The sequence below is a fragment of the Lygodium microphyllum genome, chromosome 30 (assembly GCF_053477565.2).
Source record: "Lygodium microphyllum isolate KBCC chromosome 30, Lygodium_microphyllum_v1.1.10, whole genome shotgun sequence".
NCBI classification, from domain to species: Eukaryota; Viridiplantae; Streptophyta; class Polypodiopsida; order Schizaeales; family Lygodiaceae; genus Lygodium; species Lygodium microphyllum.
In genome coordinates this window covers 26,769,501-26,796,530 of record NC_141164.1, presented here as the reverse complement: position 1 = coordinate 26,796,530, position 27,030 = coordinate 26,769,501, and the positions used below count along the sequence as shown (strand labels likewise).

General features: G+C 38.1%; 1 protein-coding gene across 1 annotated transcript; it reads left to right on the top strand.

Annotated features, from left to right (window-relative positions):
• The first annotated feature begins 23,659 nt into the window (after positions 1 to 23,659).
• Positions 23,660 to 25,831, top strand: LOC148009641 (uncharacterized). The gene has a single exon (XM_087673266.1). The coding sequence runs from the start codon at positions 24,003 to 24,005 to the stop codon at positions 25,332 to 25,334; it is 1,332 nt and encodes a 443-aa protein (XP_087529392.1). The 5' UTR covers positions 23,660 to 24,002; the 3' UTR covers positions 25,335 to 25,831.
• Positions 25,832 to 27,030: the final 1,199 nt, after the last annotated feature.

The window sequence follows — 27,030 nt, the reverse complement described above, 5'->3', positions numbered from 1 at the left end:
TCTCAAGAGAGCAAATGCATGTAACTCTCCCACAATCTCAAGCTCATTTGTAAATAAGACTCTGTGTACATCCCCGAATATACCAAGAGGCTCCCACTAGAAGTGAAGTCAGATGCAAAGAGAGCAAGCAATACTCTAATACATCAAATACATAGCATCAAACATGCCAAATCCCAGTAGGGCACTTTCCGAGCATAAATCCCAAGCTAACTCAAACCCGTAAAAGCATAAGCCTGAAAGCATTCAAAGAGCATGTAATTGACAACCAAATGTTTTGCCTAGTAGATCCAAAATGCTCAAAATACATTTGAAGATGAAGCTCCAAGTAACTGTCAAGCATGGGCAAACCAAGTGGCATCCATATCTAAAAGAAAACCTACCCTCAACTCATGACCCTCCAGCAAGAAAGTGGTGTGTCCTTGATATACCATCTTCTTCATGGTCTGTGACCTTCAAGAGTCTAATTGTGACCCACACAATGGACATGCATGATAACCTTGTTGGAAAATAGGTCAAATGATGTATGTTGCAGGATGAGGAGACTTGTATATCCCATAAGCACAGTGAGGAGAGTGGAGAGTTTGGAAAGCTATAAAGACATGTACTTGATTCACTTTTCAATGTAATGCTATTTTACTTTGTACTTAGAGTCTATAATCCTATCCACTCAAGATTGTGTTTATGAGTCCAAGCTAATCTATCTTGGAACCTAATTCACTTGAGTGAAAGTCTGTGTCTAGTTATCAATCTTCATGTCTCTTGATTATGAGTTCAAGCCTCCATAGCTAACTTGTGTTCAAGATCCATGTTTCTCAACATGGTATCAAAGCCATGGTAAACTCGGTTTAGCTCTTCTCCTTGCTCCTCCAACTTCTCATAGCTCAGCTCCAGCTCAGGATAAGTGTATGAGTTCATCTCCTACTTCATTCTCACATATCTCTTCTTGACCACCATAGCCAACAACCTGCACCCACTTACCTTGGAGCCCTTGGATCCCTCAATACAGGCAACATCTCACTGAGATCTCTTTTGCAAACTTCTTCTCCTATTCCTAGAGCTTCTCTCTGGCACCTCAGTTGCTAACACTGGTGTGCTATATCTCCAGCATTATGGAAATTCGTCGAATTTGTCCAAACTATGTCTAATAGGTTGTCATACAATTGCGTGACCTACACACACTGCAATCCGACTCACAACCATAGGGTTTTTAAATCCTAGTATATAATCCATCTCTCCATCAAATCCTTTGTCAGTTGTTTGTGTGTATATGCTGCTACAGACAAAACAATAGTCGGGTACAGAAACCCTAATACAAGGTAGCCATAGCTTGTGTAGTTCAAGCTCACCTTACACTTCAATCTCTCACTTTCTCTAGCTAATTCAAGTTGTTGCCACTCTGATTTGAGTTCTAGCTTAGTCCACAGCACTCCAAATTAGTAAGGGGAGGAAACCATTGAGCAACATCTCACTCAACAAGGAGATTCAACATCAATAGTATCTCTTGATACTCAATCAGTGTCTCTTGGCACTTGTATATTTAGCTCACTCATGAACAAGTTATTCACTGATTTTACCTCAGTTGCTCAAAAGCTCATTCTTAGCACTTGTAATGATTTAAAGCCGTATTGATCAAATCCATTTGTAAGTCTCAATTTCTTTGTAAAAGGATAAACACTGCCCGAGTGTTCTCGTGGTAAGACCTCCTTCTAAGATGATCGAACTGGAGCAGATAGCAAAGTTTAATGGTGAAGGCTTTCATGCCTAGAAAGAGAAAACCATGTACCATCTCATGAGGAAAGACCTCTGGGATCTCTTTGAGGAAGTTGATGCAGATAACAAGAAAGAAGATGCTAAAGAGGAAGATGCTACAAAAGACTAGCCTAAAACAAAGGCATGAAAGAAGATGAACAACAAAGCTCTAGGTATTATTGCTTGGATTCTATCAAATGATGTATTACACCACATCTTTGGCATCAAGGATGCAAAGAAGGCATGGGAAGAGCTTAACAGGATCTTTGGTACACAAGCAAAGAAGTCAAAGGTAAAATTACACATGCAATTTTATAAGTTGGATGTTAAAGACAATTCATCTATGACTGTACACATCAATAAGTTCAAGATCCTTAAAACTCAACTTGCAACCCTTAAAAAGAACATTAATGAGGATGAGGCAATAACAGTGCTACTTGCCAGTGTCAATCATGAACCATATGAGAACCTTGTTTCAACACTAAGTAATGTTTCCAGTCTCTCACTCAAAGACATTGAGCACTCACTGCTTGATGGAGAAAGAAAATTTAAAAGCAAGGATGTAAAAGAAACCATCTCAAGGGATAACCTCTTGTACACAGAGGGTACTTATGCAGAAAAAGGACGTGGTCGAGGATTCACCACCAACAACAACAAGGATCGAATTGTTTTTCATTACTGTGGCAAGACTGGCCATGTAGCCAGTGAATGTTTCCACAAGAAGAGAGCACAACAAGTCCAAGATAATCACCATCAAGGTCAATTTATGAATGAATGAAGAAGAAGAAGATGCTTCTGCCACCATAAAAAACTTTGACATATTATTCTAAAGAAATTTTCATTATATCTTTCCCATAGTGGATCATGTTTTTCCCTTAGTGGATTTGTATTTAAAAAACCCTTGCCAAAAATGTAAAATTTCAAGCTTGACTTGACTAGGCTGCCTATGAGCTAGTCTCCCAAGCCATGTCATCATGTAGGGGGGGGGCAAAAGCCAACAAGTGCAGGAATTCATCATTTGAGGGGGTGTTGGAAAATAGGTCAAGTGATGTATGATGCAGGATGAGGAGACTTGTATCCCATAAGCACACCAAGGAGAGTGGAGAAGCTAGAAATCTATAAAGACATGTACTTGGTTCACTTTTCAATGTAATGCTATTGTACTTTGTACTTAGAGCCTATAATCCTATCCACTCAAGATTGTGTTTATGAGTCCAAGCTAATCTATCTTGGAACCTAATTCACTTGAGTGAAAGTTTGTGTCTAGTCATCAGTCTTCATGTCTCTTGCTTATGAGTTCAAGCCTCTATAGCTAAACTGTGTTCAAGTTCTATGTTTCTCAACAAACTCGAGGTAACCAGACCTGTCACAACACCCCTATCTAGTCAACATAAACTTAAATGAGCTATGGTAGATATCACCAATGAGAGTAGAAGCCCACTTACCTAAGCACTCCCTGATTCCTAAAAAGTCATGCATGGTCCACATGAGAATGGCTCGTATATTAGCAAACTGTCGACCATCATGCTTGCTCATGTCTTCTATGGCGACCCCCCCTCCCACAAAGTCTTGAGCTCATCAACTAATGGGCAGAGGTAGATGTTCATATTCTTGACTTTGTAACACCTATGAATGAGCAAGTTAAGGATCAGGTATCCTTTCTTCATAGAAAGCCATGGCGGAATTTTGTGTTTAACTAGGACTACAGGCCACATGCTGTAAGAAGTTTAGTGGGGACCAAATGGATTCACTCCATCCATAGAAAGACCAAGCTAAAGTTTTCTTAGCTCTCGTGCAAAGCTTGGAAAGGTGGTTTCAATGTGTCTCCATGCGCGTAAATCTACTGATATTTGTTGGACTCCATCTATGGATCTATTTGCACATGCCACATTATTAAGCTTGCCATGCCTGACGTACAAAACATGTGATATATACACAGTATAAGTGGAAAGTGTCTGAGAACCTTCCAAGTGATGGTTTGCTCTTGCAAGTCTTGTTAATATCTGTGAGCACCAATCGTGCATCATCACAAGACTCAGGCATCATGTTTCTAGGTGGTAATATATGATACTTTAGCAACCTGAAAAAAAATCAGAAGACCCTTGAAGAGCACAAGAAGTATTTTTTATTTTATAATCGAGTTAAAAAAATCAACAAAGCGTAGAATATACGTGAACAACTCTATCACACTCGCATCACTCCACTTGTACTTTGCCTGCACACTTAGGAGTGCAAGAAACATCTTCAAGCAGGATACTCGACACCCATCATATAATGGTATGGATGCTTCTTCTCTCAGTGGATCAGAGATGACTCGGCATCCATGGGCATTAATGCATCGATCATTGCCTCCATCATCTCAGGCTCCAAGATTGGAGAAATGTCCGAAAGGCTCATTGTCTCCTTTGGTATCGAGGGTGTAGTATGTGCGGCATACCCTCCAATTGGTGTACCGGCTTAAGCACTCCATCCATCACACACCCACGAACTCTTCTAATGGGCCACAATAGGTGCATTCCTTGGGATAAAGCATCATCTCTCTATACAAATTTTATGGGGGCACGTCTAATATTTTTGTATATGATATTCAATTACTTTGTGAATGTAAAGCATGATTGATGCACACTTTTCTTATTATTCGCACAAAGTCTGAGATTCCTTGGTCAATAATATATGATTGAAACTTGTCGAAGCATCATACATGTTTTGTGGACAAGTGACACTTTTGTTTGATTGCCAGCTTGCATTGAGTGCAAAGGACACGAGTGTGGTATCCTGACTTTAATTTAAAAATTTTCCAACTTCTCACAAAATGGACTTTAAGAACTCTAAAATCATTAAATAGAAATATCTCGAGCAAAAAGACTCGAGGATCATAACCCGACATTTTTTGGATTGACAAGGGCTGTAGCCACCCATCACGGAAGTTACCACGTGAATGAGAGTTATGAGCCATGTTAGTCATTAGTGTCAATGTGTATAATATGGATGGTCCAAAAATATTAGATTTTTGGATAATACTAACATATTTTAGATATTATTTATTGTAAATATCCTAAAAAGATATGAAAAATTCTAGAACAAGATGTCATGTTTTTTTAAAAAAATAAGTAGTTTTTTTCAGCCAGTTTTGGAGATTTAATGCCCAAAAAAAGGATTGATCAAATCGCACGCATTGCGATCGCAATTTAGAGGCAATAAACAACACTTCAAACAGGGAGAAGAAGGAGTAATCTAAAAGATTTCTAACCAAGTGTCTTGAGGTTTTTACCCCCTTTCGAAGCCAACAAAACCATCAAATTTGTGATCTAAGCATTAGATTTGCTCATTTTGCCAAGATTCCCTCCACAAAGAACTTTTCTTCTTAGCCACAACCCTTCCTCTCTAATTTAGCTATAAATAAGAGGCATGGGGAGCCATTGAGAGTAATCCAAGCAAGAGGGGAGAGGCCCTTCTCAAGAGTATATAACAAGAGGGAGTGAGGCAAGAGAAGTGTGAGCACGAGAATTTCTTGTCAAGAAGACAAGGAGGATACTCCGCGAGCTCTCAAATTCAATTCCTCTATCCCTTCTATCCTATTCCTTCCTATGGAATCAATATTCTTCTTGATTTCTTGAAATCTTTGGTGATTGCTTCCCCCCCCCCCCCCCCCCCCCCCCGATCAATCAAAATTCCATCAATCTAATTACCCCCAAGCTCCTTTGCCAAATTCCTCTTTTTTGCGCACTCATGATAAAGACCACGACCCCGAAGAAGAAAGCTACAAAGGTTGCAGAGGCAGGAGCTGCCAATAACGTTACATACACAATTACTACAAACGGAATGGAAAGTATGGGGATTACAAATAAAGCCTCAAATACCATCAACCAAGCACCCATCACGGATCTTCAGGTACTAATTTTCTTGAATAAAAGCAACTAGCAGGCCTTTATTCCATGAATAGGCAATAGAAGTTGCATGTGAAAAATAAGATTTTATTCGATTCATGTATATGATTTCTTTGAGGAATTCTTAACCACGAATTCCAAGGGTTAACTTGGGTTTGTACAAGATGAACCTATGAGAGTACAAGGAAGGTAATGTGTCCCTAAAAGATTTAATATTTCTTATTTTTGTGTTGATCAAATGAAATCTCAGAATCACAAATGCTAATTCTCGATATATAAGAGACCTTGAGATGCAATTGTTAAATGATACTATTCGTAATTGAACTAATCAAGATTTTCTTTTATTGTGGGCAAAGACCCACGAAACTCCAAGGGAGTTATCCTCAAGTATGAAATTCTTGCTTAAATTCAATCCAAACTGATCCCCAAGGAAGAGGGAATCCAAGAATATTATTGGAAGATATTGCCACTTATGCTGACTTGTCTTGAAGTTATTTTTGCCACTAAGTTATTTTGCCACTTAGGCTGATTTGTCTCGAAGTTATTTTGCCACTTATAGTTATTTTTCCACTTATACTAAATTGCCTCGATGTTATTTTTTTTGGAAAGAAAAGATTTGTCTTGGAAATAAACTTGTTAAGAGTTTATGTATAATGCATTTGAAATAAGATGTTTTTGATTGTAAGGAAGGTACTAATCTTTCCTAAAATCATCAAGCTAAAAGATGGATGATTAAGTATAGATCTCCGACTGAGGCAGTATTATGGTGAGCATAGAACGCCAACTGAGGTAGTGTTCTTGATGGCGCTAGACCTCCCCAAGGCCAGTGTGAATAAAGCTTGCTCTAAGGGGGTTTTCTTTTTTTGTTTCACATTAGTGAGTTTAGACCAATCATGACGTGAAAGGTCTTGTCATAGATAGGAAACTCTAATTGGCAGGAGGAGGTGAGGATACCAAGGGGCTTTGGTCATAAACTCCTTAGGCTCTTACAAACTGCCAACTACCCTTCGATTTCTAGATTGTGTTCTGGAAGTTCCAATACTAGTTAGGGAACGAACCTTGGGAATAATACTTCGAACAAAAGACATTGTAGAAGTCATTTTTCTGAAATGAACATATATGAGGAGGTTACACTAAACTGGTACATCATTGATATAAGTAGCGACAAGTCAAACTAAACTGGTACATCTATGAGGAGGTTACAAGGGTTATACCGGCTGATTGAGTCATGGTTGTAGGATGCTCTAGTTGCTGCAACTACAAGAAATATGGATTACATGATCTTCCTCTGAAATATAGATTTCTGGATATCTATTCTTAGAATCCTAATTACTATGCAATGGATGTATCACAATGCCATGCTTAAATTGTGGTAGGAAAATCTTTTTCAAGAATAATATGAGCTCCTGAACTACTCAAATAATGTATTCCCTTCCTATTTACATAAAGAATTATTTTTGTCTATCCGTTTGTCTCCCTGATAAATCAAAATAGTAGGTAGAATTTTTCTTAAACTCTCTTTAGAAGTATAGACCTTGATCATTGTTTGAAATGACAAGTAGTACATAATTTCCCTCCTAAATTAATGAGGAAGAGTAAGCAAGTGAACATCTTTTTTTTCTGAATATGGTTGGAAAGAAAATTGATCATAAAATTGCATAATCTTTAGAACGTCACCCCAAATCTCAATACTATGGAAGCCCAAGAGAAGAAATTTCTTCTCAAGCAGTAGAAGCCACAAGAGTTTGATGGTAAAGGAAGGGACATTCCAACTGAAGTAGAAACATGGATAGAATCTATGGAAGTCTATTTCACTGCTGCACAGACTCAACTGTCAAATCAAGCCATGATCGCCAAACTAAAACTCACAGGAGACCCATCTTTGGTGGAAACAATGGTGCAAGGACCAAAGAACACCTGAAGGTGCTATCACTTGGGACAAAATTAAGGATGCGGCATGTGGGAGCTATCTTCCGCCCACATATCAAGCCCAGAAGATGAACGAGTTCTTCAATCTAAAGCAACTAAGCCTAAGCCTAGAAGCCTACTACTCCAAATTTGTAACATTGCTAAAATATGCACCGACAATGGATGTTTCACAACAAGTATCCAAATTTTGCAATGGTCCAAACCCACCCTTGAATATACATCTTGAATAAATGAGACCATCAGATTTACAAGATGCATTGATTCGAGCAGATCCAATACTTTAGGAGATTAAACAAAGGCCAAGAAATGTAAAAATTTGGAACAGAAACAGTCAGAATAAGGGCAACTTCCAAGGTTATGCAAAAAGAGCCCAAGGACAGTACCAACCAAACAAGACAAAGAAGGCTAAATCAAATGTAGTGGGAAGCTTTGTACCCATAGGAAGGAGCAATGTGTTTTTATTGCAACGAACCAGAACATTTCAAGAGGCAGTGCCCGAAGCTTAGCCAAGGTCAGTTTCACAGGCAAAGCCAAGATGCTAGGGGAAAGGTTGTTGGAATAAACCTAAAGGAGGACAGTAATGATAAAGATCCCACAATGGAATGCGATATGGAAAGAGTGAGAGTATACACCACTCTCAATAAGAAGGGTCCAAATTGCCAATTCTCAGTATTTCAAACGCTAGCAGATTATCAAGGTAAACCCTTTTGAATTTTAATCGATTGTGGAAGTACCCACTCTTTTGTATCACCAAATTGTGCAAAAAGGCTAGGCATAAGCACTATTCTTGCACCTAGAATGCTTGTGGAATTAGCAAACGGTAAAGAAATTCTATAAACACAACAAACTAGTAGGGTAGAATTTAGCTTGGGTGGCAATTATTCCAAAATGAACTTTCAAATATGAAACTCAGGGCTTATGCGTGTTTTCTAGGAATGGGTTGGTTAATTCCAAATAATGCCTATATCCATTGTGGAAAGGGCCAAATTACATTCTAGAACTCAAAGGGAGAACAAGTAGCCACTCAGGGAGAAGTAGGAAACCCTAAGGTTCAACTGACTAAAGCCTCCCGAATAGTGAATGGATTGAAGAAAGGATTACTCATCTATCTAATTAAACTCAACAAGGTTGAGTAAGATAGTGAAGCCAAGGGTCAACCATTTTGGCTAAAAGAATATGTGGATTTTTTTCTAGAAGACCCAACAGAGTTCCCACCCACAAGGGAAATAGATCATGAAATTCAACTCATTCCAGGCACTTCCCCCTCGTTGCCAAACAACCTTACCGAATGTCAATTGTTAAGGCCATTGAATTGAAAGAACAAGTCAAATAGCTATTAGACGAGGGATACATTCAGCCAAGTATTTCACCATGGGAAGCCTTGATTTTATTTCAAAAAAGGAAAGATGGAACACTGCGCCTTTGTATTGATTACTGTGGATTAAACCAGGTGACAGTGAAAAACAAATATCCAATTCCCATGATAGATGAGTTGCTTGACCAACTCTAGGAAGCAAAGGTCTTTTCAAAGATCGATATCAGATAAAGATATTATCAAATAAGAATTAGGGAGGAAGATATCCCTAAAACTGCTTTTAACACAAGGCACAGTCATTATGAGTTTATTGTGATGTCATTTGAGTTAACAAATGCTCCTGCCACCTTCAAGAGGTTGATGCAAGACATTTTTCGGCCCTACCTTGATGACTTTGTTCTCGTCTTCTTTGATGATATCTTAACATATTCCAAGTATGAAAAAAACCATAAACCACAGCTACGAACAGTTCTTGAAATAATGAGAGACCACAAGCTGTATGCTAAAAAGAATAAATGTGTTTTCTTCAAGAAGCAAATTGAATATCTAGGATTCATAGTTTCGAAAAATGGCATTTCAATGGATCTTGCCAAGGTCCAAGATGTACAAGACTGGCCACCCCCAACAACAGTCAAGGAAGTGCGAAGCTTTCTAGGGCTAACAGGTTGGTATAGAGTCTTCATTAAAGACTATGCCTCAATCACCGCACCTCTCACCGACCTTCTCAAAAAGTAGGTCTCCATTATATGGACGTCTGTCGAACAATCTAGCTTTGAGAAGCTTAAGCAGAGTTTAGTAATTGCCCCTATCCTAAGGCTACTTGACCTCAACAAAGAATTTTAAGTTATAATTGATACAAGCTCTCTTGTTTTGGGCTGTGCGCTTATGCAAGAAGGACATCCGATAGCCTATGCTTCAAGAAAATTAAAGATCCATGAAAGAAAATATGCCACACATGATCTAGAATTACTTGCTGTAATTCATGCCTTTAAAGTATGGAGACATTACTTGCTTGGTAATAGGTTTTCTCTCACTGATCATAAGAGCCTAAAGTGGGTTTTTACTCAGCTAGATCTCAATATGAGACAACGCCAATGGATTGAGACCTTGCAAGAATTTGACTTTGAAATCAAGTATAGACCAGGCAAGGAGAATGTGATTGTAGATGCCCTAAGCCGTAAATCATTCCTTAATGCTCTAATCCTAGAAGAACCCTCTAAAGCTGGAACTCTTGCCACAATGATTTCAATGCCCAGTAACCCTCTCCTAGAAATGGCTAAAGAAGAGGCGGTGAAGCATCCAAGCTATCAGAACTTGTTAAGAGAAATTTTCGTCAAGGATTCAATTCCAAAACTCAAGACTAAGTATCAGGATTTTTCCATAAACGAGGAGCTTGCCTATTATAGGACAAGACTATGTATTCATGTAAGTCAGAAACTCAAAAGGAAAATACTCCGGGAAGCTCACGATTCCCCATTTTCAGGTCATCCTAGTTATGCTAAGACTCTTAATATAGTTAGAAAAAGCTTCTACTAGGAAAAACTCAAGGGTGATGTACTCAAGTATGTCACTGAATGCCTAAACTGCCAACGAATTAAGGCCAAGCATGTCAAGATGCCAGGAAAGCTCCAGTCACTTGACATCCCTCAAATGAAATGGAAGTATATCAGCATGGACTTCATAGTTGGATTACCCCTAGACAAGGAGGATATAACTCCATAATGGTAGTCATTGATATGCTCCCAAAAGTTGCACACCTTATTCCTGTAAAAACCAATTACAAGGCTTTCGATATCGCTAGGCTTTTCATTTAAGAAATTTTTAGGTTACATGGATTACCCCAAAGAATCATCAACGACCGCGATTCTCTCTTCACCTCAAACTTTTGGAAGAGTTTATTTGAAGCTCTAGGAACCCAGCTCTGCTTTAGTATTGCTTACCATCCCCAAATCGATGGTCAAACAAAGTGGGTCAACCAAGTTATTGAGGATATACTAAGGGCTTATTGTAATACGGAACCCAAATGGTGAATCCAATACCTACCCTTAGTTGAATTTGCCTACAATGCATCATACCATCAAAGTATTCAAATGACTCCTTTCCAGGCACTATATGGGCAAGATTGTCTTACCCCATTAAATTTTTCAGATCCTACCCTACAGGTAGAAGCATCTAGAAAAATGCTAGAAGAAATTGATCAATAAATGAAAGCTATAAGGCAAGATATTCAAGTTACCAAGGATTGACATAAGGCATATACCAATCAACGAAGGCAAGAACACATCTTCAAAGAAGGTGACATGGTTTTCCTACAAGTTTACCCAAAGAAAAGTTCCTTATCTTTGGGGGAATTCAAGAAGCTAAGTCCCAGGTATTGTGGGCCATATAAGGTGCTAAAGTGTATAGGGCCAAATGCCTACAAGCTACAACTCCCTAACAACTTGAAAGTACATAATTTATTTCATGACAGTCTATTGAAAGCATATGTCCCTAACCCAAAACATGTACTTAACAACCAACAAATTGTAATGCCAAGTCAGGGAGTCCTCGAACTTCAACCAAAAAAGATACTTGATATGCGAGAGAATACTCTAAGAAGCAAAACCCTTAGATAATATCTCGTCCAATGGAAAGACTACCCTGAAGAGCATGCCACTTGGATTGATCATGAATCACTATGTAACCAATATTCCCAATTTCATTCTAGATGAGGACATCTCGATTCCTCTAAAGGGGAGAGGATGTGATATCCCAACTTTAATTTAAAAATTTTTCAACTTCTCTCGTAAAATGGACTTTAAGAACTCTAAAATCATTAAATGGAGAATATCTTGAGCAAAAAGACCTGAGGATCGTAACTCGACATTTTTTGGATTGACAAGGACTATAGCAACCCATCACGAAAGTTACCACGTGAATGAGAGTTATGAGCCATATTAGTCATTAGTGTCAACAACTAACATTCACTCTCCCGTTGGAATGTCATTCACTCTTGCCTTTGATGCTGTTATTACTGATAGTCTTGCTTCTACTACTATTGAGGTAGATAATGCCTTCTGTCCCCTTAGTTCCACCTCTTGTTCTTATTCTATTACCTTCTTGTCTAGTCCCACAACAGCGGCATGGATGGCTCTGATAAGTCATATTCTAGCTTGTGAAAAAAGAAAAAGAAGAAGAAGAAAAGTAAAATCCAAAATCAAAAAGAGAATTTTTTTTGGGTTATGATAGAAAAGGACTTCGGTCCCTGTCATGTCGACCTACTCTTCGAGAAAAGATGGAAAGACCCTCGAGAGTTAAGTAAAGAAAGAAAATAAATGGATGGTCCAAAAATATTAGAGTTTTGGACAAGACTAGCATATTTTAGATATTATTTATTATAAATATCCTAAAAATATATATAAAAATTTAGAATAGGATGTTAAAAATAAAAAGCATGTATTTTTTTTCACCCAGTTTTGGAGATTTAATGCCAAAAAAAGGATTGGCCAAATCGCATGCATTGCGATCGCAGTTTATAAGCAGTTAACAGCAATTCAAATAGGGAGAAGAAGAATGGGTGATCTAGAAGATTTCTAATCAAGTGTCTTGGGGTTTAACCCCCCTTTCAGAGTCAACAGAACCATCAAATTTATGATCTGAGCATCAGATTGCTAATTTTTCCAAAATCCCCTCCATAAGGAACTCTTCTTCTTAGCCACAACCCTTTCTCTCTAATTTAACTATGAATAAAAGACATGGGGAGCCATCAAGAGTAATTCGAGCAAGAGGAGAGAGGCCATTCTCAGGAGTATAGAACAAGAGGGAGTGAGGCAAGAGAAGCGCGAGCATGGGAATTTCTCATCAAGAAGATAAGGAGGATACTTCGCGAGCTCTCAAATTCAATTCCTCCATCCCTTCTATCCTATTCCTTCCTATGGGACAAGACTCTTCTTGATTTCTCGAAATCTTTGGTGATTGCTTCTTCCCGAGTCAATCAAAATTGTGTCAATCTAATTATCCCTAAGCTCCTTTGTCAAATTCTCATTTTTTGAGATCTCACGATGATAAAGACCATGACCCCGAAGAAGAAAAGCTACGAAGGTCGCGGATGCAGGAGCTACCAATAACATTGCAGACACAATTACTACAAACGGAATTATGAGTACGAGGATTACAAATGAAGCCATGAATACCATCAACCAAGCACCCGTCATGGATCTTCACGTACTAATTTTTATTAAATAAAAGCAACTAGCATGTCTTTATTCCATGAATAGGCAACATAAACTACATGCGAAAAATAAGATTTTATTCGATTCATATATATAATTTCTTTGAGGAATTCTTAACCGCAAATTCCAAGGGTTAACTTGGGTTTGTACAAGATGAATCTATGCGAGTACAAGGAAGGTATTGTGTCCCTAAAAGATTTAATATTTTTAATTTTTGTGCTGATCAAATGAAATCTCAGAATCACAAATGCTAATCCTCGGTATATAAGAGACCTTGAGATGCAATTGTCAAATGATACTATTCATAATTGAACTAATCAAGATTTTCTTTTATTGCGAGCAAAGACCCATGAAACTCCAAGGGAGTTATCCTCAAGTATGAAATTCTTGCTTAAATTCAATCCAAACTAATCCCCGAGGGAAGAGGAAATCTAGGAAGACTATTAGAAGGTATTGCCACTTATGCTGACTTGTCTCGAAGTTATTTTTGCCACTAAGTTATTTTATCACTTAGATTGATTTGTCTCAAAGTTATTTAGTCACTTATAGTTATTTTTGCCACTTATACTAAATTACCTCGATGCTATTATTTTTTGAAAAAAAATATTTGTCTTGGAAATAAACATGTTAAGAGTTTATGTATAATGCATTCGAAACAATATGTTTGTGATTGTAAGCTAGATACTAATCTTTCCTAAAATCATCCAAAGATGGATGATTGAGTACAGATCACTGACTGAGGCAGTATTCTAGTGAACACAGAACGCTAACTAAGGCAGTATTCTTAATGGCACTAGACCTCCCGAAGGGCAGCATGAATAAAGCCTACTCCAAGGGGTTTTTCTTTTTTTATTTCATATTAGTGAGTTTAGACCAATCATGATGCGAAAGGTTTTGTCGTGGATAGGAAACTCTAGTCGGCAAGAAAAGGCGAGGATACCCGTGGGCTCTGGTCAAAAACTCATTAGGCTCTTACGAACCGCCAACTACCCTTCAATTTCCAGATTGTGTTTTGGAAGTTCTAATACTAGTTGGGGAACAAAACTTGGAGAGAATAATACTTCAAACAAAAGACATTGTAAAAGCCATTTTTCTAAAAGAAACTATTAAGAAGGAATTGCTTTACTCTTTTTTTGTGTCGTAAATTAAAGGTATGTAACAAATTTGTATAAGGATAGTTCAAGGAATCTAATTTTATATGTTAAACCTAAAGTGGTAGGTAATTAAATAACTAAAAATTCTCTCTCAAGGGAAGCGGGAGGATGGACCCCCAATGACGAATCCATGGCTGGGTGGTCTCGGTAAGCTGAGAGCTTTCCTAAGAAGGAATAAAAATCGCACTTGATGGACCATTAGAAACCGAAAAAAAAGACTCACATCACCTTAGAATCCGCTAATATTAATTATTTGCTAATAATAGATTAGACCGAAAAAACTCAGGTTAATCATCGTGGGAGCGGCTGTAACTTCCATTGCGGGGGGTAGACCCAAGCGAGCCTAGTTAGCAAATTCCAAGGATTTTATCAAAATCTTAGACATCACTTCCTAGGACATCTCTTGATGGGCTACTAAGAACATACTGCCAAGGAATAGCTTAGATGGGACGTTACAATGAGACACACTGATTAAGATATACCTCATGATCTTGGACATCACAACCATCATTGTTTTTCATTTGGTCTATGTTACGACAAACAATAGGTTTTTGTTTCCCTCATTGGTTATCTTCCTCCATTTTAATCTCTACTTCTCTTTCTCTCCCTTTCCCTTTATTTGTTTGCCTCTCTCTATGTCCATTCCTTTTCTCTCTATGTCTCTATGTCTCTCTGTCTTTATCTATCCCCCTCTATATTTCTCTCCCCACCCCTATTTCTCTCTCTCTTTCCCTTTTTTTATTTGCCTCCCTTCATCCTTCTTTGTTTCTCTCTCCCCCCTCTCTCTCAATGGTTCTTTCCCTCCCCCATCTTCCCTCCCACTTTCACTTCTTCTCTCTTTTTCTTTCCCTCCCTCCTTCACTCTATTTCTCTCCACTCTCACTCAACGCATCTCGTTACAATCAAAATCAAAGATAGAAAATAAAAAACTTATAAAACAAGGACATTGAAATACTCTCTCCCCATCTCTCTTTGGGTCTCTCTTTCCCCTCTCTCTTTATTTTTCTATCATTCCATTTTCTCTAATTCTCTCATTGTTTTTGTTTTTCTCTCTCCCTCTCTATTTATTGTTCACTCTATCTCTCTTTTTCTCCATGTTTCTATCCCTTTTTCTCCCCCTTTCTCTCTCTCTCTCTCTCTTCTTTTCACTCTCTTTTCTCTCTGTACCACACCCTTTTCTTCCACCTCTTCCTTCACTCTCCATTTCTCTTTCTCTCCCCCCTCTCTTTCTTTCTCTCTTTCTCTTTCTTTGTTGCCTCTCTCTTTGTTTCTCTCCCCCCCATTGTTTCTCACACTCATTCTTCTCTCTCCCTCCCTTCATATCTCATTTCTCTCTTCCTCTCTCTCTCTTTGTTACCCTTCCCCCTTTCTCTCTCTCTTTCTCTCCCTTCATATCTTGTTTCGCTCTTCCTCTCTTTCTTTGTTACCTTTTCTCTTTTTCTCTCCCTCGCTCTCTCTTCCTCTTCCTTCTTTCTTCTCCCTCTCTTATTTTCTCTCTTCCTCTTTCTCTTTCAATGCATCTCATTACAAAGAAAAAAAAAAAGAAAGAAAGAAAACACAAAAACAAAGCAAGAAGAGGCAATGTATTTACCACAAAGGCTCGAGGATAAATTCTTTTTTGACTCCTCTTTGTCACACCCCTTCTTTCTCCCTTGCACACTTCTCCCTCTTCTTCACATACAACAACGGCGACAGTGAGGAGTCGCCTCCTTGTCTCTCTTTCCCTCTTCCTCTCCCCCTCAAGGTGACTCTCTCTCTCTCTCTCTCTCTCTCTCTCTCTCTCTCTCTCTCAAATGTTTGTGACAAATAGTGCACTAGGGTTTTCGGCCATTTTTTTTTCTAAAACCGACATTGCTATTTGCGTTGCTATTAGTGTTGCTAAAACATATTAGCGACACTATTTGCGATGCAAATAATGACACTGCTATTTTATGTCGCAAACCGTCGTTGCTATCTCCCTGTCCCCTTGTAGTGAATTAAATTAAGGTATAATATGGTAGTTAGATAAGCTTTGATTAAACTAGTTAATTGATTTTAATTAAGTTACTTATAGTTTAATTATAGCTATCATGGTTATTAGTTAAGTTTTACTTAAATGAGTTAATTAACCTTAGTTATGCTAAGTATAGTTTAATTATAGTTATTAGGGTATGCTTAATGCAATTAGTATATTAGTGTAGTTAATGTATTGTTGATATAGTTAATATAGTTAGTATATTAGTGTAGTATATTGATATATTAGTATAAGTACTATAATATAGTTAATGCAATATTAATATAGTTATTGTGGTGATAATAATATAATATCCTAGTCTAATACTAATTGTGTAGTATAAGTAAACTAAATTAATGTCTACTAATGTGTAATCTAAGTAGAGCAAAGTTAATGCTTGTAACTAAACTATAAACAATACTTATCTAAACTTAAGTAATTAATGTATAGCTGGTAGCTATTTAAGTTCTAAATATATTAGTTAATTAATTTAGTTGAGTTAAATATCTTATACTTAATAAATTATACATTAAAAACTATAATTAAACTATGTTTAACTTAATCTAATTAATATATAGTTAAGGTAGTATTTTATACTTATTTAATGTATAGTTAAATTAAAATATAAGATAATAATAATTAGTTAATTAACTTTAATTAAGTTAAGTAAAGGTTGATTATAGCTATTAAGGTATAGTTCAATGAAGGTATAACATAGTATTTAAATTAGTTAAGTTATATTTATCCTTTTGAGCATAACAAAAGCATTTAAGCTTGAGTAAAATAACTTGAGATAAAATTTAAATGAATTTTTTATTTATAAATAATATAGTTCACTCATTTGGTTCATTCTCATTATTGTAGGCTTGACTACAGCAAAGGCAACTACAATATCCATAAGTACAATCTTTGCCAATGTAAGAATCTACTTTAAAATGCATGTTTTCATTGAAACTAATCTTTGTGGTATTGGATAGTAAAGAAAAGTACATATGCTTCTCGAAAGCATACAAGAGGATGGCACTTTTCCCCATAACTATAAAACAGCTAAGAGACTTGTGCCAACTCTTTGACATACTACTTTACAACATATTCATGTGTTTTTTTATGTTATTACATGGTTTTATGCAAAAAATAGTGAAATGTCAAAGCCACTGCATTTTAGACTTGTTAAGTGACTTGGTTGGTTTTTGCATGGTACTCTTCATTAAGAGAATATTTCAAGTTGTCGGATAGGTTTCTTATCAAATGTTATTGGCTTCTAAAACTTGTGAGCGGTCATCTCATGCATTGTGTGCGTGTGTGTGAAATTTCAAAAAGAATCCAAATGGGTCACTACTTTGAAAAAGAAAAGAACTCCCTCCCTCCCCCCATCTCGGTCTCTCTACCTCCACCTCTTGTCTCTAGCCTCTTGCCTCCTTGCCTCTCATCTCTTGGTGCCCAAAGAGAGAGAGAGAGAGAGAGAGAGAGAGAGAGAGAGAGAGAGAGAGAGAGAGAGAGAGAGAGATTGTGTGTATGTGAGCGCCCTCCCTACCTCCAATTCTGGCATTGTGCCTCCTCCTCGCCTCCCACCCCCCTACCTCCACCTCTAGCCTTGTGCCTCCTTGCCTCCCACCTCCCAAGACTTGCTTCATGGCACGCACACACACACACACACACACACACACTTTGTGTGTGTGTGTGTGTGTGTGTGTGTGTGTGTGTGCGTGTGCGTGTGCGTGTGCGTGTGCGTGTGCGTGTGCGTGTGCGTGTGCGTGTGCGTGTGCGTGTGCGTGCACCCTCCCTACCTCCAATTCTGGCATTGTGCCTCTTCACCTCCCACCTCCCTACCTCCACCTCTGGCCTTGTGCCTCCTTGCCTCCCACCTCCCTAGACTTGCTTCTTGGCATGCACACGCACACACACACACACACACACACACACACACACACAAAGTGTGTGTGTGTGTGTTGCAAAAGAATTCGAGAAGTTCACTTTTTGAAAAGAAGAGGAGAAGAGGCTTGGTAAAAAAGAGGAGATTAGAGAGGTATGAAATCCACAACCAAGATTCTATATAGAATAGATGAATGTGAGATAGAGAGATGTATTTCAACCAAATGTGGAAGAAGATGGTTCCATTGGAGCATCAAAAGAGGAGGAAACTCCCTTGAAGGAGTTTCACATGTACTGAAAACCCGTCCATGCGACTTTCATTAGAGAAGTGGATGGTGATGAAAAGCAATTCACCATTGATGGTGATGGAATTGAATGTCATCCCAAAGCGGATAGCAATCTTCTTGATCAGGAGTTATTGGTCCTTCATGACCTATTGAAGGACAATTTGGATGTGTTTGCTTGGTCATACAAAGATGTGAAAGGGATTGATCCCACTATTTGACGATATCACATCAATCCAGAGCCTAATGCTAAGCATGTATAGCAACATTAGAGGTGCATGAATCCTAACTATTCAACCTTGGTCAAGACAAGCCTACTAAAACTCTTGAAAGTTGAGTTCATCTACCCTATGGCTAATAGTGAATTGGTCTCACCCATTGTGGCCATATCCAAGAAGAATGGGAAGCTTCACATGTTCGCACGCATAGAATCTCACATCTCACTTTTAATAAGCATGTGTTTTATTCTAGACATACCATGTAAGATTTGGGGCAATTTGAGGTTTGATACTGATGAGATATTGATGTTGGGTTAAGATTTGTCTAATAGATATAAAAGATGAGGTAACAATGGAGCACATTGACTTCTCAACAATAGAGGTTGAAAAGGGTCATGAGTTGTTTTGAAATTGATTCTAAGCTACATCTAACCCTAAAAATCTATGAGAGAAGAAAGAGGAGGGGCAAGCAAGAATGATTGACAACTTTCTTACAAAAACATTTAACCCTATGAGACATTCTTGAAATTTAATTCATTTAGTTAAATTGTCACAAAAGAGTAGAGGTGAAAACTGAATTTAGCTAAGAAGTGAGCTTACACTAGATATTGATGGTTTAATGGTTTAAGATTCCCTTTAATAAAATAATGTTTGGCATTGTTCAAATCATTGCAAGAATTTTTTAAATCTACATATTACTCTATATAACAAACCAAGCATTGCCTTGGTTCGAAATAGTTTGGAAAGTCACATGCATAAAATAATTCATTGTTGTTTGGTAATAGCGAATGTTCTATTTTTAAAGGTGCATAACACCCTGACTTGGATGAAGATACTTCTTCTCAATGACTTCTCGTTGTACCAAGTTGGTAAGATTAAATCCAACTAAAAGAAGACATGGTGATAAGTCATTAGGGGAAAAGAATAAAAGCCAATTTTGGCAATAGTCTCAAACATGATATTATTTTGAGGTTAATCTCAAATTACACCACACTATCATGGCCATTGGAGATAGTACCACTTTTCATGCATCTTGATATGGATGTATTACAATAAGGAGGAGCATGCTTCAAATGAAAAATGATAAGAATGATAAAAATTTTGTCAACTTAGCAAATTTCACTACTTTCAACTTTGAGAATACTATTTTGCAAGGATTTTGCATGTGAGAAATTGTGTCATCTTCATGCCTTGAAACTTTATAGCACCTAAGTGAGTAGACTAGTAAAGGTGGAAGTGAACATCTTGAGAAAGGCATGCTATGAATGCATTCGTTACATGTGAGAGCATGGTCCTTCATGTGACCATTATTGTCATTAGGCATGCATTGTTTTGTTTACACAAGGGATCATTTGATGTGTCCTTGAGAATGACAGTGCTTATTGTCCTACAACTTCTTAAAAGCTTCCGCATCCTAGTCTTGATTGCAATAAAGAGAAAATAGGACTCACAAAACCACACACATTACATAGAACTAGGGAAAGAGAAAACTTTTGAAGCAATACTCGTGATGCTGATCAAATCATCCATCTGTTGGATTATGCTAAATCCTTTCTTAATCTCTCTACTTCTCAAATCTCAAGTCATTTTTCCTCATAAATTAACTTGCTTCTCAAATCCTTTCTTAATCTCTATGCTTGTCAAGTCATATATCATCGTAAATCTCAAGTCATCATCTCAACTTGGAAAAATGCACTCCCCTTGTAAGCATGCATGGCTCACTTTTTGTGGTTGACTTAGAGACCCTACAAGCAATATCCTTTAATTCATCCCAAATTTTCATGAGCCTTAGATTTCTTCTTATTTCTTAATTCTCACGCAAGTGACCCTTGGGGACCTATACTATTTTTCCAACAATCTTCATCCACCATGACTTCTTCTTCCATTCGTGCTCTTGTGGGAGGAAGTCATAGCGATAGCAATCCCTTTCTCCTTTTCGGTCATATTGTGTCATCTTAATTTTTCACTAGACCATGGAACTTAGGCCATAACACATTGTACCACCATACATATCTACATGAGTTGTGGTTTGTGATACAAATTGCTTTTTTATTGGTAGATGATACTTTTCATTGCTTATATCATATTTTGGATATGCCAATGTGCTGCATTGATTTATCTCCTCTAATGTAAACAAACCCATTTTTTAAACACCTCATAATCATCTCCCACATACAAAAAGTGATTTTATTTGTTATACTAATTTTTTGTTTGGTCATGAAACATTCAAAAGGGTATTGTTTTGACTTTAACATCATGAGATCATGTGACAACTTTATTCAATATATAACTTTTTTTGAACTATGTGAATGTTGATGTGTATTGTAATTCTTACAAAATTCAATTAATTAATTTTGAACTCTATGTTTGATTGTATTGAATGAATGAACATGTGTCTACACATGTACATGTGTGGGACAGCACAATGCAACAAGAATTTCACGGTAACTACTCACAATTATTAAAGTAGATATATGTTACCTTAAGATCTCATAACCTCTTTAGAGGAACAATCCTTTACTTAGTTGCTAAGACCCCTTTTGGAGAAAATAATGCTTACTTCTTCCTTTTTCTAACCATCTTAATCAAACATGTTCATTGTAGGGAGACTTATCTTTGATGTTGAAGGTCCTTCATGGATATTGGTGTATTTTTACATGATAAGTTTTTTGAAGAGTTATTTATCCATTGAATTGCCATTAATATTCATCTTTAGGTTTGCGTCTAAGGAAAATATTAGTTATTATGCCACAACTTGTTTGTGATTTAGGAATAATAAGATACCTAAATGTTAGCATTATCTCTTGATGGAGATCTAATAAGTTCTCATATACATGCATGGCAATAAGCTTAGGGTATACATTTACAAGTATGAATCTCTTGAAGGGTGCCTCTCAATAGCATGCATGCTGCAATAATGATTCTCTTGTTTAATGAGTTTAGTGTCTCCCCACATACCCCTCTTGCTTTTTGGTAATGCGCATATTGATTTATTGTGATTAGGCACAATCAAACTTCTCAATGATTTTATCTATGGCATTAAAAAAAGGCAACCAAACCCTTGATCAAATCTAGGATCACACCCAAAAGATTAGAGGTGCCAAATTGGCTAATTTTTAGGTGCTTTTGAAAGCTCCTAGGCTTCTTCAATAGAGAATTAGTTTTAAGTTGCACATATAGATAACATATTTATGTAGCATTCAATAAAATATATTTAAAATTGTGTTATAAGTAGGATATATGCAAAAAATTTCCATTATATTTGCCTTATATTTTGTATACCATGGTATAATCTACAAACAAAGCATATTTGTTTTTCTTTAAATCAATAGATTAAACTAAAATGGTAAACTATATATAACTTTCTAATTGGGAAAATCCAAAAAGAACATTCAAGAAACTCTACTAGTCCAAAAAGAACATATGAGATAACTCCAATAGTCCACATATAAATAACTTTCTATTGGGAAAGTTGAAAAATATCATATTAGATAACTCCAATAGTCTAGATCAGTTTTCTGCAAGCATTATATGCTATTTGAAATATAGGTTTCTTCTCTTCGAGTAATTTGAACCTCTATCACCCCTTCCACATATCTAGCTTTCTTGTGCATAGTGACATTTCTTACTAACTACATTGTCTTCATAATCACTCCTTGATCAGAACCCAAGGTTGATATGATGTAGAGTTCAGGTTTCCAAAGTTCAAGCTTTGTGGTAGAAGCGGCAATCGAAAATCCATTTCTCCTCTTTCTCTCTTCTCTCTCCCCCCTCTATTTCTAATTTTTTCTTCTCTCTCTTTCTCTCTCCCTCTCTCCCCCAATTCCCTCCCTCCCTCTCTCTCCCTCTCTCTCTCTCTCTCTCTCTCTCTCTCTCTCTCTGTGTCTTCATTCTCTCTTTAATTTTTTTCTTTTCTCTCTCTCTCTCTCATACAAATTTTATATTTCCTCTCTCTATAATGCTCTCTTTGTATTCATATTCTGTCTCTTACAACCATGCTACCTCTTGGCTTATCAAGTTGAACTCATAGGCAATCACGTCTGTCAACTTGAAGTCGACCCTTGCAAAATCCTAACTTTACCTCCATCTGCACACGTCCTTTTGGTGGTGCACTTGAAAAGAACATAAGCCATTTTTGAGAATCTTATAAAATATGAAGGGTGTAAATACATAAAATGCATTTTGATCATTTTGATGAATGAAGATGTATGTGAATGTATATCAAAACACAGAATATCTTTCATGTACATGTTCTTGAAATTTGATGACATGGAAGATTTTTAGATTCATGAAAACACATAAGCTGTTTTGTGGATGGTCATACATAAAAACACAAGTTTTTGTGGGAATGGCCATGAAATTCATCTAAAAACCTTTGTTTTGTTAATGTGAATGGCAATGAAATTCATCAAATAGCCCATGGGGTCATGGCTTGGCGTTGTTTAAGAGTTGGCAAATGTGTGAGTTAAAAACCCACCATGATCCTTGTGGCATCTTCCAAATTGCTAGCCTAATCAGTATATAAGTGATAGAAAAGAGAAATCCATCAAATCACACAAGATTTTCACACATGAGATCAATATTTCTATTTTTAAAAAATACACTGCCATTTCTGGCAGTGTATTAGATACCCACATTGTGCCCCATATGGGTAAAGTATTAGCTATCTTCATTGTGTCCCATATGGTAGAGCTTGAGATCCACCAGGTTGCCCTTGGGAATGAAGCCTTGCCTTCTTGCACAACTCACAAAAATGCCTCAATGGGTGCTCTAAACATTGTCGGGTTATGAGATCAAAACTTGAGAGATTGTAGGTGGGATGTATGAGAGTAGGCTTGGGTTCAAATGAGCAATGTGGCATGCACCAAGTGCTTGAGACCTCCCTCCTGTTTTCGTTGAACCCACCACCCAAATCAAAGACCCTTGGTATTTAGCAAAAGCTCTCTTACCTTCTTGCAACATACTTTGCCTCTGACTTCACCGTTCACACTGAAGAGATAGAAGGCTGGTCAAATTTGCATTATCACTGTATCCATCTAAACCAAGCCTAGACTACAAGCTTTTTGGATGGATCTTGTGGGGAGAGAGGGAGATCTTGTGGAGAGAGAGGGAGATTTGCATTACCGCTGCATCCATCTAAACCCAGCCTAGGCTACAAGCTTTTTGAAATGGATCTTGTGGGAAGAGAGGGAGATCTTGTGGAGAGAGGGACTTCATGGGTGTATGCTCTCACTAGGACTACCTACAAAGTGTGTGAAATGGCAATGGCACGAAGCAGTTCACCTTCCTTGACAGGGTCTCTTGGACAAATTTGACGCAATTTCGTAGCCATCGCCATCGCCATCGCCATCGCAGGCCGCCTGTCAGAAGCCAGCGCTCACACGGCACAAATGGATCCCTCTTCCTTGAAATCAGAGGTAACCCACATCAATGACCCTGCCATCTCTCATTCTTTCCACAGACATGATCATCATCATGTAAGAAAAGCAGCAGCAGCAGCAGAAGAAGAAGCTGAAGAAGCTGAAGAAGAAGAAGAGGAAGAAGCAGAGGACCCATCAGATCAGCTGCCCCTTGGCACAGAGCGCCTCCTCATGAAGAAGAAGAAGAGCCCCAGCTCCACCTTGCACTCCCATGCCTTCTCCATGGTGGATTTCCCCTCCCCTGTCAGCAGATTAGGGCTAGACACAGATCACAAACACGATGGTGCGCACTTCCATCACCATGATGCTCCCGCTGTTGGTCCCATCGCCCGGCACTCCGAGCGGTTCAACTCCATGGGCGTCCTTGACATCATGCGTGAGTCGAGCGTCCTTCTCCGCGCCAATTCCTCCATACTCATGTACATCATGGTGCTCCTGATATGCCCTGTGTCACTCCTGCTCCTTTCCCATGCTTTTGTGCAGGGAAAGCTCGCACATCGCCTCTCATTGCGCCTTCACAGGGTTGTTACAGCAGCTGGACTCAATTACTCATCTGTTATGGAGTCTACATACTCATCCCTGTCGCAGGCATTTCTGACTTACACATTCTCATCGCCGGCACTGTTCACCCTGTGGCTTCTTGCAAAGGCCAGCATCATCTTTGCAGTCTGCTGCACATATGCAGGGAAGAGGCCATCGTTCTTATCAGCGATCACAGCTGCATTGAAACTATGGAAGCGTCTCTTCTGCACATATCTTTGGATCTCCATACTGCTCTTGGGATTTGGCAGTTTAGCTGTTCTTCTGTTTTTATTGTTGATTGGCCTGCTAGACAGTCTACAGTTCTCTGCAGATCTGATCTTTCTCACAGAGCTAGCACTAGGATTATTCTATTCAGTGATCTTCGCACAGATGATTGTGACTGGGAATCTGGCAAATGTGGTCTGTATTATAGAGGAGTTGCATGGTCTTTCAGCCATTGCAAAGTCCTTGCACATGATTAAGGGGAAAATTCAAGTGGCACTATCCCTGTTTTTGGCAACAGCCATATGCACTGCTATGGTGGAAAGCCTTTACCAATACAGGGTGATAGGTGTTCCTAAAAGCGCATATGCTATCAACACCGCATCGAGAATGTGGGAAGGACCACTACTGGTGTTCATGTATTCTTTCTTATGGCTGATGGATGCCATTATGAGCTGTGTGTTCTATTTCTCTTGCCAATCAGCAGCACCTGGAGTCTCAGATAAGCATGCTGTCTGGGAAAACATTTCAATTGGAGTGGAGTTGACAGATCCTTAATGCTTTGGTGGACAAAAATCTTAGTCATTTATTCTTTCACAAGAGCCCCAATTGAGGGCGTATTTTGATTCAAGCCAGAAGTGAGGGATGGGTTGGTTACTATGAACAGCTGGTCTACATCACTGCTGTTCATCAGTTTCCACCTCTATTCACTGTTAAGTCAGTTGAAGCACTGTAACCCAACAGCCAAACCAGTCTTCCATCTAATGTGAAGGCTAGATTTCAGTTTTTCCTCCATGCAATTTGGTTGGTTGACTTGGATGATGCCTGAATCTTTATCACTGTGAGTTGTCTTATTGATGACCCTTCAGGAGTGCACAGTCTTATTCTTGGAAGCACAACCATGCAGATGGAGAACCTCTGTGCACGGTAAAAACACTACAAAAACATAAAAACTGGCAAAGAAGATTCTACTTCAGTGAATTTATTACATAATACAAAAACGAACTGTCTTTGCATATCTATGATTGTTGCTTTTGTGATTTGCTATTGTTTTATACCGAGCCAATATCACAAGTATTTCATATTTCATTCTGCCAATATCACAAGTATTTCATATTTCATTCTGCCAATATCACAAGTGTGTCGTACTTCGGCTTTCCACTGCCTTAGGTGCCTTCCATTGCATTACATGTTTCTTTAAGAGGTTCGTGAGATTGTTTTATTGTTGGTTTTTTCATTTATTTGTGTTCAATGCTTTTGGTGTTTCTAATGCCCATGATATTTTGGATGTTTTACATGTCCCTGAGAGGGATCTATGGGCAGTTACACACTACCCGGACAGGTGGGGTAGCATGCAATCCATCCATTACTACCTTCACACACTAACCTGCAGGTAGTTTTTCACAAAACGATGGATGGCCTAGTGGTAATGATGCCTCTGACCATCATCCATTGGCGGTGGTTCAATCGTTGCTAGCCGTAGCATAGTTTTTAAGTGAATAGTATTTGTCACCTAGTGTGTTGGGTGTGGACGAGATTTAGGACAGGGGAGATCTGCCCAAAGTGTCCGACATCCATGAATTTCGCGGCCTATTATAATGCAACACGTCATCGGCCAACGCTCTCTTTTTTTGGAAATGGTCGTCCACATTGCGGTGTGTAACTGGCCTATGTATGAAGGCCATCAAAGTGGAGACATTGTTGTAGCTGAGAATCTAGGATCTTGGTTCTCATATTACCAATCTGCTAAATTGCATGAAATGAAGAACCGACTAGGTGAGATTGCTAATAGTTCTTAATGTGAAGTAATAATATTGATATTGCTATTAGAGGTTATATACAACTGCATCTTAGAAGATGCTTTTGGGTGGCCAAAAGACAATCCACCCAAGATCTTGGTCACATATTCACTTAAAAGGGATAGGTCAAAAGTGGGGCCTTCCTTAGTAGCTTATAGCCAACTTTGAATATCTACCGTTTTCTCTAAGTCTCTTCACTAATGCCAATGATTCCCTAACTACTTTCCCACAAAAAACTAGGGGTTTCAATTTGACTCCTTTTAACTTGGTAACCATATTTCTACTCAGAGTAACCACTTTGATGATATGTCAAAGCTTCATGGTTTCATCATCAATGGTACCTCGGTCTCCAAACAAAGCTCCCTTCATTCTAATGTTTGCATTAGCATAGTAGTAGCTACCTAAGCTTTGATTTTCACCCAAATTGCAAGGGCTGAAGGATAGCTCCATAAGGT

Bases quoted from the DNA above. Each gene is read 5' to 3' on its own strand.
- LOC148009641 (XM_087673266.1), top strand. From the start codon at position 24,003: ATGGATCCCTCTTCCTTGAAATCAGAGGTAACCCACATCAATGACCCT.